Source organism: Protopterus annectens, chromosome 4.part1, assembly GCF_019279795.1.
Source record: "Protopterus annectens isolate FY-2018-M chromosome 4.part1, PAN1.0, whole genome shotgun sequence".
Lineage (NCBI taxonomy): Eukaryota > Metazoa > Chordata > Ceratodontiformes > Protopteridae > Protopterus > Protopterus annectens.
Window position 1 is genome coordinate 1,005,512,804 of NC_056734.1, and position 15,559 is coordinate 1,005,528,362.

A 15,559-nucleotide genomic window follows, 5' to 3' on the forward strand; every position below is an offset into this window, starting at 1 on the left:
ACACGTGTTTTTGCTCAGATCTTTGGCAGGTGCTGGAAGTCATAAAATTGCATTCCTCCACACTTCCAGAGTAGTAATTAGTTCACCTCAAAGACCATAAAGAAAATGTCCTAGTACAGACTTTGTGTCTCTGGTTGCCTTGAAACCTGTGAAATAGCATTTTTATGGCCTAGCCTATAAAATTATTTAATTTCGGATATTTTTCTAAAGTTTGCTGGACTGAGGTTAACCCTCCAGTTTCCTCTTTTAAACCATATACATTTAAACAGATATAATAATGTATGTACATTTCTGTTCTCTGCAGTAGGGCACACTAAGGGTACATTTCAAACACAAGCACTTTGCAAATACCTTTTCAACACAAACTTTTGCACAAAGCAGTTTGATGTAAACATGGCATACAGTTCTAATAAATTTGTAACACAAACATCTTCTATAAATCAGTTTGATATTCACAAATGACATTTACAGAATTCCAGTTAGCTGTGCTGGCAGTATCTCATTTTGGCACAGCTTCCATTGCCCTGCTCAAAAAGTCCCTGCTTACTCTGTCAAATACTTTCTCTGCATGAAGACCCACCAACAGCAATGGTATTTTCTTACATTCGCCTTCCTTCTGGATCATCAGTGTTTGGTTAATGTTGTCAGATATTTGCCTCCCCTTCACAAAATCACATTGATCCATATCTGTCAATTTTGGCATTACTTTTCTCATTCTTTTAGCCATTATAGACATGAACTCTTTATAGTCATAGTTTAGTATTGAAATTGGCCTGTTTGAAGCTGGGTCTGATGGATCTTTACCCTCTTTAGGTATTACAGCTACCACTGGTTTCTTCCAGTATGTTTGTACTTCTCCTCCTGTTAAAGAACTGTTAAACAAAACCTTCCAGATCTTTATCAGTTTTTTTTCCTTCCTAGTGTCCGGACTTCCACAGGAGTGCCATTTGTTCCTGGGGACTTCCTTGTAGATTAGTTATACATCACAGTTTTTCTCATGTCCTCCTATCCTAACCGTTCATAATTGAGCCTCATCTACCTCTAATCTTGTCATATTTAATTTTTCCTTAAACATTTCCATTTGTATCTTTTCTTGATTTCCATATTTCTCTGCTTTATACAGACTTTCTTAGAATGTCGGAAATATTTCTAATAGCTCTAAAGAATCTCTTAGTACCTTTCTTGTTATAGGCTCCCTAAGCTTGGTGACAGCCTTTTCTATTTTATGTTGCTTGAGTCGTTGTGCTAAAAGTTGTTGTGCTCTACTGTTAACAAAAAGTAGTTGTTGAACAGCAGTTTTTCTAAACTTGTGCATATTATCGAGGTAATCCCCTATTTTCTAGTTGGAATTCTGCAGTTGATCCTCCTCTTGTTCTTTGAGAATCCCCTAGTTTGAATTGTCATTACTTCTGAACCATAGCTCCCTTTCTTTTATTTCCACCCTATTTTTAAACTCCACCTTAATTTTATCCCACTCCCTAGCTATATTTTCAAAAGAAATTTCTGTCCTCTTTAATAGCTCCACTACCCATTCTTTAAATTCCTCTCTTTTCAACAGGTGGGAAAGCACCAGTGCCTCATTTTTATTTCATTGCCCTGTGTTTTTATTTTAGTCATTATTAGCGCATGATCTGAAATAGTTATTGGGTGTGTATCAAGACCTTCAATTAAATGCACGTGTTCCTGTGAAATGTAAATTCTCTCTAGCCTAGCCCAGTTTTTATATCTTAGGAAATAATGTGTACATTCACTGTGAACTCCTATTACTGAATTCACATCTTCACTGTCAAATATTTTCATAAATTTCTCCAAAAATCTACAGTCCTTTGTTATACTTTCTCTTCTGGGCCCCTCAGACACAGCTTCACTGTTGAAAGTCACATTCCAGTCCCCACTTATAAGGAATATTCCTTGCTGAAAACTGATTATTTTCCCAAAATTTTCTTAATCTCCATTATAGCAGTTTTAGGTGGAATATAGTAATCCTCCTCCCTTGCCAGTAGTCCATTAGCAATATAAATCTGCCATTATTACCTTTTGTATCATTTTTTGTCACTATTGGAGCTCCTCTTGCAGTTAATATAAGTACTCCACTTTCCACTGTCCCAGGTATTCCTCTGAATGGCCATCCTGAAAACCTTTATTTATCAAATTCACATGTTCAGTTCTTTCCAAGCATGTCTGTTTTTACATAGCTATTTTCCACATACAGTTTTAGTATAGTTCACTACTCTTTCTGTTTTATATTCATCTGTGAGGCCATTGAAATTTTAAGACATTACAGAAAGTATCATTGCATTCAAAAGCTAGTCCCACTTTTTATGTATAACATTTTTTGTTAAATGTCTAGTTCCACCTTTTGTGTTACATGCGTACACTGTTTGACAGGTTGAACTGTTCTATTTATACCCATTTGAGCCTATGTCACATTTTACAAAACTTCTTTGTTTTATTGAAAGCCCTCAAAAAAAAACACACCCAATACCCCCTAAAACCTGTTAACTTAATACTAACACACAAAACTATGTACATCTTCAAGTACTGAAGTTTTACCCTCTTAATAGGAACAAAAGTCCCAAACTAGCAGCCACACACACACAGACTTGAGTTAACCTAAAAGAAAGGTTAAACATGCTAAGACTTATGGTGTAGCCTGTGCTTCTATGAAGTGCTGATTGTTTTTTTTTCTTTTCTTTAAAGCTCTCCCTGCTTGAAAAAAACTCTGAATGCTTCCAAAGAACTTTAACTCTTAGCCAATTTTTCGTCTCAGTTTTTGTTTTCTTCAGCCAATCACTTTTCACCAGTTGTAACAAGTTTATTTCTATTCAATTGTTTCCATGGAGACACAAGAACCAGGCGGCCAGTTTCTGTTTATCAGATTGTTTCCATGGAAACATGCAGATCAGCTGCAGAACTGCTACTGAGCAGTGAGCACATATGTATTTGATATACAAAACATTCATAATATTCAGTATTCTTTTTTATTAAATTGCTTACTCTTCAAACTTGTTACTAAATCAATCTAAGGTCCTTAATCCAGTCATCCCCCCATGCAAGAATGAGAAAAGCACATCATTTTTTCTTTTATGCTCTTTTAACTAGGAGCTTTTTTATCATTGCATTGCCTACATTTCTTAAAACTGAACAAGAAGAGAGAGAGAGGAGAAAGATAAGAAGAAAAAAGCAGCACCTGTTTACAGTCTCCATTGCACTTGAAAATAACTAAACTTTACTTTATAGCATGCAAAGAAAACCATACACCACAAAATAGTGCTAGTAAGGAAAAAATCTTTACTTAAATGTTCTCCCTCCTCTTCCCCTCCCCAAATCATTCTTTGAACATTAGTGATGTGAGGATATCACACACTGTTATCTGTGCTAAGATGACTGGTTGAGGTTTTGTAAATGCTTGTAAATAATTGTAGATTATCCTGTGTTGTACATGCCAGCATGACTAGCTATAATTTAATAAACAAGTTTGTTTTTTGATTATTGATTTATGTACAATGTTTTTCTGGCTGACCAGATATACATTTTTTTTAAAAATGATTCTGAATGTAGGTAATGACAGTCAGCTGATCTAGATGTGATGTCATCATGTGTCTGTAGAATAGAGTAGAGTAGAATCTCCACAGCAGCTATTTTGTTTAATTTGTAAAGTCTGATATGAGAGAGTAGAATTCTCATAACAGATTTCTGCAACTTTTAAAAAAATTATGCTGTAATAGCAGGTTATGAGTCAGTCAAAGTTCAGTAGTAGTTGTTTTCCAGATCAGTGGTTATCACTCAGTTTGTTTTCCAGAGCTGTTCAGCAATAATAGCTACCAACTCCTGTTATTATTGCTGAACAGTTGTGGAAAACATACTGAATGATAACTACTAATCTGGAAAACAACTACTGAATCTAGTCGCTGAGGACTAGACAACAGCCTGAAGAGTGGGCATAAATTCATATCTTGCCTGGCAGAAGTAAGAGTATCATCTTGTCTTGCTGACTTAGATTAGATAAGACAGTTAATCTTTAGATAGGGAACTTTTTTAGTTTTTCAATCTTTAGATAGGGAACTTTTTTAGTTTTTCTACAATCAGTGGGAAATCTATCCTACAGTGTTATTTACATGTTTATGCTTATTGTGGTAACACCACAAAAAGCCTTACTGCTTGGATTACATGCTACCATTTATGTCACTGTTTATTTTCCCCAGTATAATTGAATACCCCTTTTGAAGGGTATTGTGGTATTTGACTGGCGGCAGCCATTACCCTGTAATTTGGGAAAGAGAACATAGGTAAATTTGTGCCAGTCTTTCCCTAGAGTGTTTGCATGCGTGAATATCTAATATTTAAGAGTGATTGTGTCAAATACCTAGAACTGGGACAAAGTGCTCTGCAGTGGTTAGTGTGAAGATTCATTTGGGGACCTGAAGTGAAAAATATAGTCCACTCCCAGATTTGAAGCCTCTTACTAGTGTACTGTTAGGGGAAGTTGTATATTTCTGTCACTGCTTTTAGTGACATTCCCTTACCAGAGACAGTGGTGAGGATTTTTGAGGCTCCTTAGTTACTGCCTCGGGTTTAAGTGGGGTTGTCGCAAATGACATGAAGTAGGGCATATGCTTTAGAGTCCCCCCACAAGTCCAACAGATTCTGAGAAAGTCAATATTTGCAGACTTTCTTGTTTTGTTATATTTCAAACACAGAATTAGTGCATTGTAATCGCACATTAAGTTACTGGTTTTATTACTGTTCATCTCCATCTCCCAAATCCTGTCTCTGCTTCATTTCCAATGTGCTTTTGATTCATCTAGTCAGCTCTCATACTTCCTTCCTTTACTCCAATATTTTCCAATGAAATATTCCAAACAGTTTCACAGGTGCAGTCTATGTGGTCTTTATTACCAGAGGAACAAGAAGTAGAATCCCTTTCTTTTTCACAGTTTACTTTTTGTTGGACAAACTTTTGTATTTCCTCTTTAACATGTTCTGCATGAAAAAAATAATTTTGTCCCTCCAGGGAAGAATACTTTGAAGACAGCTGTGTGCAACAGTTTGAATCTCACATGCATCTCGACATTCACTGAATAGTGGAATAAATTTCCTTCTCTTCTGCCTGGTGCACAGTGAGTGATCATTCTCTAGAAACAGTTTGCTGTTTCCCACTTTTAGTACTTTGTCCTTCTGACACAGTTTTGTCAAAATCGACTCCTCCTGTTGGTAGGATTACATCTTTACTATTAAAGGTCTTGGTTACTTTCTCATAGCCAGGTTTGGCCCATACACACAGTGTGCCCTTTCAGCTAACAGCTGCTGTGGAGTACCAGTCCAATTGCCATTTGTTCTTTCTTAAAATTAGTGCAGTCTGTTCTTTCAAGCTTCTCTGGTATAGCTGAAAATCTCTTGTTTTACATACATGCTCTGTCATCTAATTCTATTGTTGTTTGAAACATCTCTTCCTAACAGTCTCATATTCAGCCAGCCTTTTCATTTCAATCTCTGATTTTTGCAGCTTTATCACCTCATCTGAATATTTGTTTAAAGCTTCTTCCATTTTTCCAGCCTTTTGTTTGTGTTGATATTCTCCATCCGTGTGTCTTTATTATCCCCAAGTCTGTGTGCAGTTGTCTTTTGTCTTCCCATAGGTTACAGAAATTCATGTCTGGAGATTGCACTGCTTTTTGCTGAACAGCTGCAGAACTTTCCCCAGCCAGTGTTGTTTCTTCATTTTTTTGTAGCTGATTTTCTTCCAGGTCCTCTGTATTTCTTTTTTCTTGACATCCAGGCAGCCAGTTCTGTTAGGGTCATGTTAATAATGGAATTAGTATGGCACATATTCATGAATTAGCAAAAAAATAATTCACATTGTTTTTTGCTTTCAGATCATGGGGTCAGATGAGGGTCAGCAGACATTCCTGACCTGTGTACTGAGCTATACTGTGAACTGCTGTTCCACCATGGTACTTTGAGGATGCTGCATGATATATTTACTCCGGATAAGTGTAAATATTTGTTGCTAAAAATAAAATCTGCAAAGTGGTGGTAGTTAAACACAAAGTAACAGTGAGATGTTTCCTAGCATTATATAAACTTTCATTAGATACCACAAAGTACACCATAAAGTCCTTGTACAGCAAAGTGGTAATACAATTATAAATGTATCAAGTATTCAATTTGAATGAAAAAATCACATTATCTTACTTGCTGACCATCTCAGTTTTGTCTCATGGTATTTCTCATCTTTTTTGCTGACTAGCCCTATGACATGCTCTTCTACAATGCACCTGTCTGTTTTATATATATAGAGTACAACACCCTTTTTGGTATGTAACTCACAAGACATCTACAACAACTGGTAAGGCCACAGAAATACCTCGCAAAGAGGATTACCAGCCTCAAACAGATGCCCTACGCAGGCCGTCTCAAAAAACTCCAGCTTTACTCCGTTGCATATCGCCTACTCAGAGGCAATCTCTGCCCAACATACAAAGCTGTGTCAAACCCAGAGCTGTTGGACATGCTCCACTTAAAGAAATCCCAATCCCTCTGAGCTACACGCTCTAGGGACATAAACCTTGTCACCACAGTAAACAGAACATGTTGGAGGGATAGATTCCTGTCCCAGAGACTTCCCATACTCTGGAACAAACTACCTATCTATATCAAACAAAGCTCCTCATTAGCACTCTTCAAGAAAAATCTTGATGGTTGGATGGGAGATAGGAAATTCACCCCGGGGATCACTTCTGTGGCTCTGCTCGACAGGGGCACAGGAAAATAATTGTCTTGGGTGGCGAAAGCCAGGGTACCATTTGGCTAGGCTTATATAGGCCCTAGGGCCAATAGCCTAGTACCTACCTATGAACCTATATGTGTGTAAATATATATATATATATATATATATATGTATATGATACACGTCCTCTGAGGCTTTTGGCGTGTCATTGGTGGACAAGAGAGAGCCACTGTTATTGGTCTGTGGAGAAGGGGCAAAGAATGCCCCTTTGCTTAGCTAGAAGTCTGTGCCCTTTCCTAGTGAGGTTTTTGCTGACAAAGCTGGTTCTTTTTCTATAGAAATTCCTGTCAAAAAGAAACAAAAAACTTACATGTATATCTTTTACTGTCTCATTTACTCTGGATAGGAGCAGTTTATTGTGCTGAACTCTGGGTTTGTGCCGGCTGTTGACCATTCTTTTGTGGCAAGAGAAAGAGAGATTCTTCAGTTTGAACCTCACTGATTGTTGAAGGCACAGACTGTGTTGTCTCCACAGATTTCAGATTCAGATTCTGATTTCTGAGGAATGTGTGGCTTTAATCAGTACTTTTGAAGGATTCTCTTTTTTTTTTCTGAAACTATGAATGTGTTAATTTAATGGGAAAACAGTGGTATTTCTCAGTCCCTCCAGAAGTAATAGTGTGATTTGTTACAACTGGAATTTTCAGAGCCTACTCCTATAACTCTGGTTTTGACTGCTGTGTAGGATGTTTTTTCACAGCCTACAACTTCCCTGACAGTCAGCCTGTTGTCCCCCTCCCACACACACACACACACACACACACACACACACACACACACACACCACACACAAAATGCAGATAACTTAGTTTTTATACGTTCATCCAAAATCAGACTCTGCAACTATTACTTTAGAGAATCCCGCTGCTGCTAAATATTTAGCTAATACCAATCCCTCCCCTTCTGACAAGGGTGAGGAAGGCTTTTGATATATTTACTCAAAGTGTATTCCTCTGCAGCACTTGTATTTTTTTAGAATTCTCAACTGTCAAGCTCATATGTTGAAGTTTGCTTGCCTCTTGTGAGATATTAATACTTTGGCATTTGTTTCCTCTTGTGTGGAGAAATGTACTTTGTGTAACTTGTTTTCTTCTGTATCTCAAGTGACTACCCACTGTGTGAAGTGTGCTTATGATTCTGCTGATACCAGCTCAAAAACAAAAGTTTGTTGTTCTTTACTTTGTAATATCAACTGACCCCCTTAAACTTTATCCCATTGTGTAGATCTGTAATAGGACTTGCATACTGTCAAACAAGATAAGACTAATTCCTTAACTTTATCTAGTTTTACCTGTTAACTAGTCCTATTGTAAGTAGTGGTGCATTATATTTTCCTGTGACTTTACAAGTGACAGTTGCTCGCTGTTTTCTTTACTATCTTTTCAAGAAAATTTTCTGTTGACAACCATTGCAATACTTCATACTTTGTCTTTTGCATACCTTTTGCTTTTTTAAAACCTTATAAAGTTTCCCATGTTAACATAATGAATACTTAACTAATGCAGGTGTTGAAGAACCATGCTACCAAATTAATTTTCAAATTTGCCTTATGTGTTGTGTGTTAATGTATGTAATCTGTTACTATGTGAAACACCTTTTGTGTTTTGTATTAACCTGTTAATGTTTCACATGAATGACCCGGATTATTCCTAAGAAGGGTTTTCAGGCCAGTGTACTTACCCAATTAAATGTAAAAATAAAATCTTCTCACAAACTCCCAACCATTAAACTGTAAAGCCAGATAAGTTTGTCAGTGCAGCACTGAAGCACGTCATTGACCCACTTGCAGTGGCAAGGATGTGGGGACTCGTTTCTAGTGCAGAGAGGAAGGGTTTTACCTAACCTATTTAGTATGTAAAAAAATAAAGAACATGTCCTTCTATTCCTATGTTGCAGTATTCATACTGTGGGATTTTCTGCCTCGGGCGACCCGAAGTCAGCTCCTATACAAAAGCTTAAGCCTGGCTGCTGTAGTTGCGTGGGATGTCTCAAGCAGGCCCATAAACCAGGGGCCATAAATGTGATGTTTGCACGCACAGACCTCAGAACTTTTCAGCTGCAGATGATGTTACTTCGACTGCTTCACTCCTATGACCAAAGTCTTTTAAAGATAAGTACCCCGTTGCGGGATTTTTTCTCTTAACGTACGCTTGAGTTTTGCTGCTGTAGATTCCCCTTTAACCAATGTCTGAGAAAAAGAGCAAATGCGGGCGTCAGATACTGCACAAAGACTCTAACAACCAGTGTGTGTTTTGCTTAGGATAGGAGCACGACCATGAGGCTTGCCCCATTTGTCAGGCTTTCATGCCAAAGACCCTACACAGCCAACTGGCTGCGCTTAACTTGTATTTGTAAAATCAAAGACTAAAACGCCTCACTCTCAGGATGGATCCCAAGTTCGCCGCTCAAGCAGAACAACCAAGAAAGAAGGCCAAGATTTCCAGACCTTGTTGTGATGCCGCTTCACAATCGGATGTCCCACCAACTACCGCTGTAGCGGCCGAGGGATACCCAATTACTCCATCAGCTTTGGTTCCTCTGGAAGTGGCCATTTCTGCAGCCACGGAAAGCACATCTGCAGAGTTAAGCCAGACGCCGGACATAATAGTCTTTGAGGGGGAACCAACAATTGGTCAGCCGACCGAGACTTCTCCTGCTCCAGCACAAGCCTCTGTCTCTGAGCCTACTCCTAGGCCCACGCCAGCAAAGAAAAAACAAAAGACTAAACACTTGAGCCCCACGCCTCAAGGAGCTCCAGATTGGCAGTAGTTCACCAACTCACTAATGCAGGCCTTTATGGCTCTTAGGCCCTGCACCTACCAACATTCCTGTGCTGAGCCCCGGGGCAGCCTCTGCTTCCTCCCTACCTTTAACCACTACTCATCAAGGAGAAGAACAACCACCAGAGCAGTCCTACTCCTCTTCTTTGGAATCAAATTCCTATTTCTCTCAAATTGCTTCACCTGTGGATTATTACTCCCCAGATGAAGACTCCGTTGAAAGAGATTCCTCACCAGAGGACATTACCTTTGGGGAAACTATTACAAAAATGAAAGAGTACTTCAAGTGGGATACTGCCTTAGATGTCCAGAAAAGATATTTTGAACTTCTGCAACTTGAGTCACCATCCCCTTCAGCTGTTCCTCCTATGCTTCCAGCTTTCCTGGATGCCTTTAACTCTGTCTCCAAGAACCTTGACTCACAACCTCCTGTCCCTAGAAGGCCAGATAGATTTTACAAAGTGCCTGATGACAAGAAATTTCTGGTGAAACCTCCCCTGGCTGTGATCCAGCAGTTATTGCTGTGTCTCTGGACAGTCTAGGCAATTACACTCTGCTTCACTTTTGCCAACAGATAAAGACAGGAAAAACCATGGACAGAATGAGTAAAAAGGTATACACCTCCTCTACCCTGGCCTGTAGTGCAATTAATTACTAAACCCACATGGTTAAATATGCCCTGGACCTTGTCTCCCAGGCTTCCACCTTGCTGGCCTCCACCTCTGACTGTCCAACCAAAGCTGACATTGTATCAAAACTGTCTCCAGCTACACAAATAGCCAGACATTCCCTCAGGTGCCGTTACGATACAGCAGAGGCTTCAGCCAGGTCAGCTGCCTCTGCACCTGCCTTACTCAGATACTCCTGGCTCCACTTACAGCCTCTACCAAAAGCTTTTAAATCCAAAGTCATGGATGCTCCTCTGGACCACAACCTTTTGTTTGGGAAAAACTCAGCAGGACTTTTCAAAAACTTACAAGAGAAAAGCAAAGAACTACAAGACATTAAGCATCTGCTGGTGTCCCCCTTCCCTAGATATTATAGAAACTACCCAGTAAAGACATCCTTTGTCAGAAGGACTCCTTCAACGTCACCCCCTCCCTCCTCAAGCCCTGGGGGGCATCCAGGAGACAGCCTTATTCCAGACCCCCCCAACTCTTAGCCACCAGCCAAACAGCCCTTTCCAGACAGAGGGGGGGCCCCCTCTTCAGCATGACTGTCTTGCTCAGCTGCCTCTGTCTACCCGCCTTACCCCACTGCCTTCGTTCCTGGAAATCTGTCACAGCAGATCTTTGGGTTCTTTCCATCATCCAAAAAGAATATTTCCTGTCCTGGAAGGAAAGACCAAAAACAAAAAGAATCCCTTTCCCTCCAAGAAATCAGCTACATCTACTCCTCATTCTGAAAAAACTCCTGACTCAGGGAGCTATAGAACCACTTCCCTCAGGACAGGAAGGACAAGGCTTCTATTCCCGTATTTTCCTAGTTTCAAAAAAGGATGGCCCTTTGAGACCAATCCTAGATTTGTCATATTTGAACTCATTTCTGAAGGTTCCCTCCTTCAAGATGCTTTCCCTTCAAACCCTCCTACCCCTCATCCCCTCCCAAGTCTTCATTGTCACTCTGGACCTAAAGGATGCTTGCTTGCACATTCCCATTAGGCCACCCCACAGGAAATTTCTGCGCTTTACTGGGCACTCTTCACACTTTTAGTTTACATCCTTGCCCTTTGGCTTGTCTACGACCCCAGAGTTTACAAAGTGCTTGGCCCCAGCCATTGCCTTTTGCAGAACCAAGGGAATCCAAATTTACCCTTACCTGGATGACATTCTCATTCAGGCCGAATCAGAGACCACCTTACAGACCCGTCTCAAGTTCACCATGTCTCTCATCCACAACTTGGGATTCACCCTAAACCTTCAGAAATCCTCTCTGCTTCTTTAACAGGACAACGTATTCCTAGGCTGCAGGATCAGGGCAGACCTGATGAGATCCTTTCTCCCACTGGACAAAGTGCAGTCTCTCTCCACCCATTTTCTAAGCCTGCTTTCAGAATCTTATCTCTCTGCAAGACCATTTCTGCAAGTCCTAAGTCTCATGGCAGCTACTGTTCCCATGCTCCCATTATCCAGGATGCACATGAGAAAATTCCACTGGTACCTAATGAATGTGTGGTCTCAGAGCCAACATCCACTAGACAAACTTATTCCCCTTTTGCCCTGCTTAAAAACAGAACTGAAGTGGTGGATTCATCAAATCAGACAGAACCAGGGTATTCCTCTTCATCTTCCCCCACCACTCAATCCATGCACACAGATTCATCATACCTAGGGGGCGGCAACGTTAAAGGACTTCAGGGTACAACAGTATTGGACCCCTGCCCTGCAAAAACAACACTTCAATATAAGAGACATGACTGCAGTTTTGCTAGTTCTAAAGGCTTTCCTTCTCATCTTGCAACCAAGGCTGCTCCAAATTGTGACAGGCAAAACAACTGTCATGTGGTACCTCAACAAACAAGAAGGGACAAAGGCATACTAGTTATGCTGGATAACCCTACAAATCTGGAATCTAGCAGCCAATCACAACCTTTTCCTGCAGGCCTCTTACAACCCCTGTCAGGAAAACAAACAAAAGCGGACTTGCATAGCAGAACATCCTCTCAACAACACGAATGGATGTTGCACAGAGACAGCTTCTTAGACATCGTCCACCAGTGGGGCACACCTAAAGTGGATCGGTTTGCCTCTTCCCAGAAAAGACAACTAAAATTCTGCACCAGGGATTGCACTCCACTAGCCTGGAAAGGTGAATGCCTTCAGCTTTCCATGGAAGGAAATGTTCCTGTATGCCTTTCCTCCCTTCCCCCTAATACAAAAGGTCCTACTGAAGATCAAAAAGGACCAACCAAAAGTCTTGCTGGTGACTCCCTATTGGCCAAGGCAACACTGGTTTCCCATTTTTCTCTCCCTAGCCAAGGGCAGTCACCACAAGTTACCCCACAACGTGGACCTACTCACACAACAAAAGGGATCTCTCATTCACCCCCAGCTACATTTGCTGTATCTAATTCTTTAGGTGATCAACTTCTGATCCCATTTCAGACAACATTATGCAGAGGACGTGCTCTCAGTCCTGAAGGAGGCCAGGAAATCAACTACTAGGAAAAACTATTTGTCTAAATGGCAAAGATTCTCAAAATGGTGTTCCCTTAAGGACAGGGATCCTTTTCAGGCAGATCCCTCACTTGTCCTTAGCTATATATGTGAGCTCATTAAGGAATGACTAGGATATTCTTCAGTGAAAGGTCCACCTTTCTGCCATTTCAGCCTGCATGCCTTTACAGCCACCACTGCTTTCCAGACTGGATGTTAAACTTTTCCTGAGAGGGTCTTGCATATCAGACCACCAAGAAAACCCATCCCTCCTCCCTGGGACCTCAATGTTGTGTTGGAAAAACTCCTTTTACCTCCTTTTGAGCCAGCCAGCACAGCTTCTCTACAAATGTGCACATGGGAAAAACATTATTTTGGTGGCCATTGCCTCCGCTAGAAGAGTGTCTGAACTACAGGCCCTCATGGACTGTCCTTATTTACACCACCTTCCACAATGACAGGCTGAGTTTGCGCACAAACCCTTCCTTCATGCCCAAAGTGGTAAACAAACTATCTTGAAACCAGTCCATTCACTTTACCTACCTTCTTCCCCTCTCTAACTAATACCGCAGAGAGGATCCTTCATTCCCTAGATGTGCACAGACTACTGAGATTCTACATAGACAAAACTAAGTCCTTCAGAAAGTCTGACCAACTGTTCATCTCCTCCCACCCCAGGGCTCTGGGTAAGGCAGTCTCCAAACAATTTCCAGTTGGATCAGGAAATCCATTCTCTTCTGCTGCTTGCATCGTGGCAAACAATTGCCTCAAGGAGTTAGGGCTCATTCCCCGAGAGGCATGGCTACCTCCAAAGCCTTTATTAGAGGGCTGGACACAGCTACCTGGTCTACACTTCACACTTTCACAAAACACTGCAAGCTAGACCAGATCTCCAGGGTCAGCACAGGATTTGCCAGTGCAATCCTGCAGGGATTCTTGGAATCCTCTACCTCTGCCCCCTCCCTTCACTCCTTCTAAGCTGTGGTACTCTCCCACAGTATGAATACTGCAACATAGGAACAGAAGGACATATAGTAGTTGTGTAAAATCTTACCATAGCATGTTGCAGTATTCCTTCCCACCCTCCATATACCCCCTTTTTTCTATCTCTACTGGATGGTTGATCTTTTGACCTCTGTATCCACTCCCTACAGGCTAATCTATACAGCCCTTCAGGGACATTTGCTCCTTAGCTTCAACTTGTTCTTTTGTACACCTTATCCTGGGCTCCAAGTGCTGAGGTCTCTGTGTGCAGACATCACATTTATGGTCCCTGGTTTATGGCCCTGTGTGTGACGTCCCACACACCTACAGCAGCCAGGCTTAAGCTTTTGTATAGGAGCAGAGGTCAGGTTGCCTGAGGCGGAAGATCCCACAGTATGAATACTGCAACATGGAAGAGGAATGACATCTATGGTTATGGTAAGATTTTACACAACTATTCCATATCAAAGAGAATTGGAGAAAAGAAATGTATTTCAGGAACTGAGATGAACCTTCTTACTATTAAAAAAGTCAGGTTTTTGCCAACATTCTTCCTGTAGTTGCAAACAAAGTAGCTCTTTTCATAGAGTGAAGTCCTGTTTCCTTGGCAACCATTAGCCCTCTCCTGCTTTAGCAGCTTCCTTAGAAATCATTTCTATATGTTGGGTGTACTGTTCGGCCTCTTAGCTCGCAGTTAAAGGACATGTTTAAAACAACTGCTTAGCAGGACTTTAAATGCAGGGACCTGTGCTAAATTATTTGTTTACATAGAAAGCTGATAGAATAAGGCATATTCTTGCTTATAAAATACTTTTTGCAAAGTAGACATCCGCGGTGGTGCAGCGGTAGCGTTGTTGCCTCACAGCAAGAGGTTCTCCCGTTCGATTCTCAGCTGGAGTGCGGGGGTAGTGCCTTCTGTGTGGAGTCTGCATGTCCTCCCCGCAGTTGGGTGGGCGTTTGAAAGACATGCGTAAATGAACGTGTCTTCGCTGAAGGTTGAACGTCAAGCTGGCACCTCGGCGTTCATGAAAATCTACTGCCAATCATTAGCGGACCGGAGTTCCACTGTGGCGACCCCTAACCGGGAAAAAGCCGAAAGACAACAACAAGAAGTAACATCTGCTTACTGGCATCTTACATTGTATAGACCGTACTTCTTAGGAAGCTTGCAGAGTCCAGCCACCATCTTTCAGATGCTTTTGCACTGAAGAGTTACCTTCAGCTCTATGTTGATGTCCCCCTGCCACGCTCATGCTCACACACAGACCTTTGAAAAGACCAGAGATAGTAAATCCTTATTTCCATTTACTAATTCTGTCTGGTCATTCTCAATGGATTAGGAACATTAGTTAGCAGTGTTACCTATTCTACTTGCTATTCTACTGTCTTTTCAGTCAGTTTATTGACTTTTGGCCCTAGCATGTAGATATATGCAGTGACACAGTTCTGTTTTACTTTCATAATCATGCACAAAATACCACATATTCTGTGGTTTGCATTACAACAGTCTACAAACCTTGCTTTAAAAATCTCTACTAAAGCTAGCTGCATACAAATTTTTCTGTTATAGGCACAGTACACGTTCTTAACTCCTCTTGTAAGTAGGATTACCTGTTCCTTTGCCAATCTGGCATTGTCCCCTGAAACAGCCTCCAACTGTAAAAGGATCCGTATTGAAATCTGGCACTGATGGCATAGATTGATTTCCTGAGCCTGCACCACTCTTATCTTTAATTTCTAATATTGTTTTGCATGTGTTGTAATTTCCACTAATATCACAAAATTGCATCTAAACTTCATAAGTAATTAAAGGTATAGAGGAGAAAATGACCACAAATCAGGAGGAGATT

General features: G+C 40.9%; 1 protein-coding gene across 1 annotated transcript in view; it reads left to right on the forward strand.

The window, feature by feature from the left end:
• The window catches only part of DLG1 (discs large MAGUK scaffold protein 1), a 3,205,960-nt gene that overhangs the window by 1,803,540 nt on the left and 1,386,861 nt on the right, over window positions 1–15,559 (forward strand). Inside the window, exon 14 of the mRNA XM_044070715.1 lies at window positions 14,575–14,588. Within this exon, the coding sequence (XP_043926650.1) occupies window positions 14,575–14,588 (14 nt within the window). The remainder of the gene's footprint in view (window positions 1–14,574; window positions 14,589–15,559) is intronic.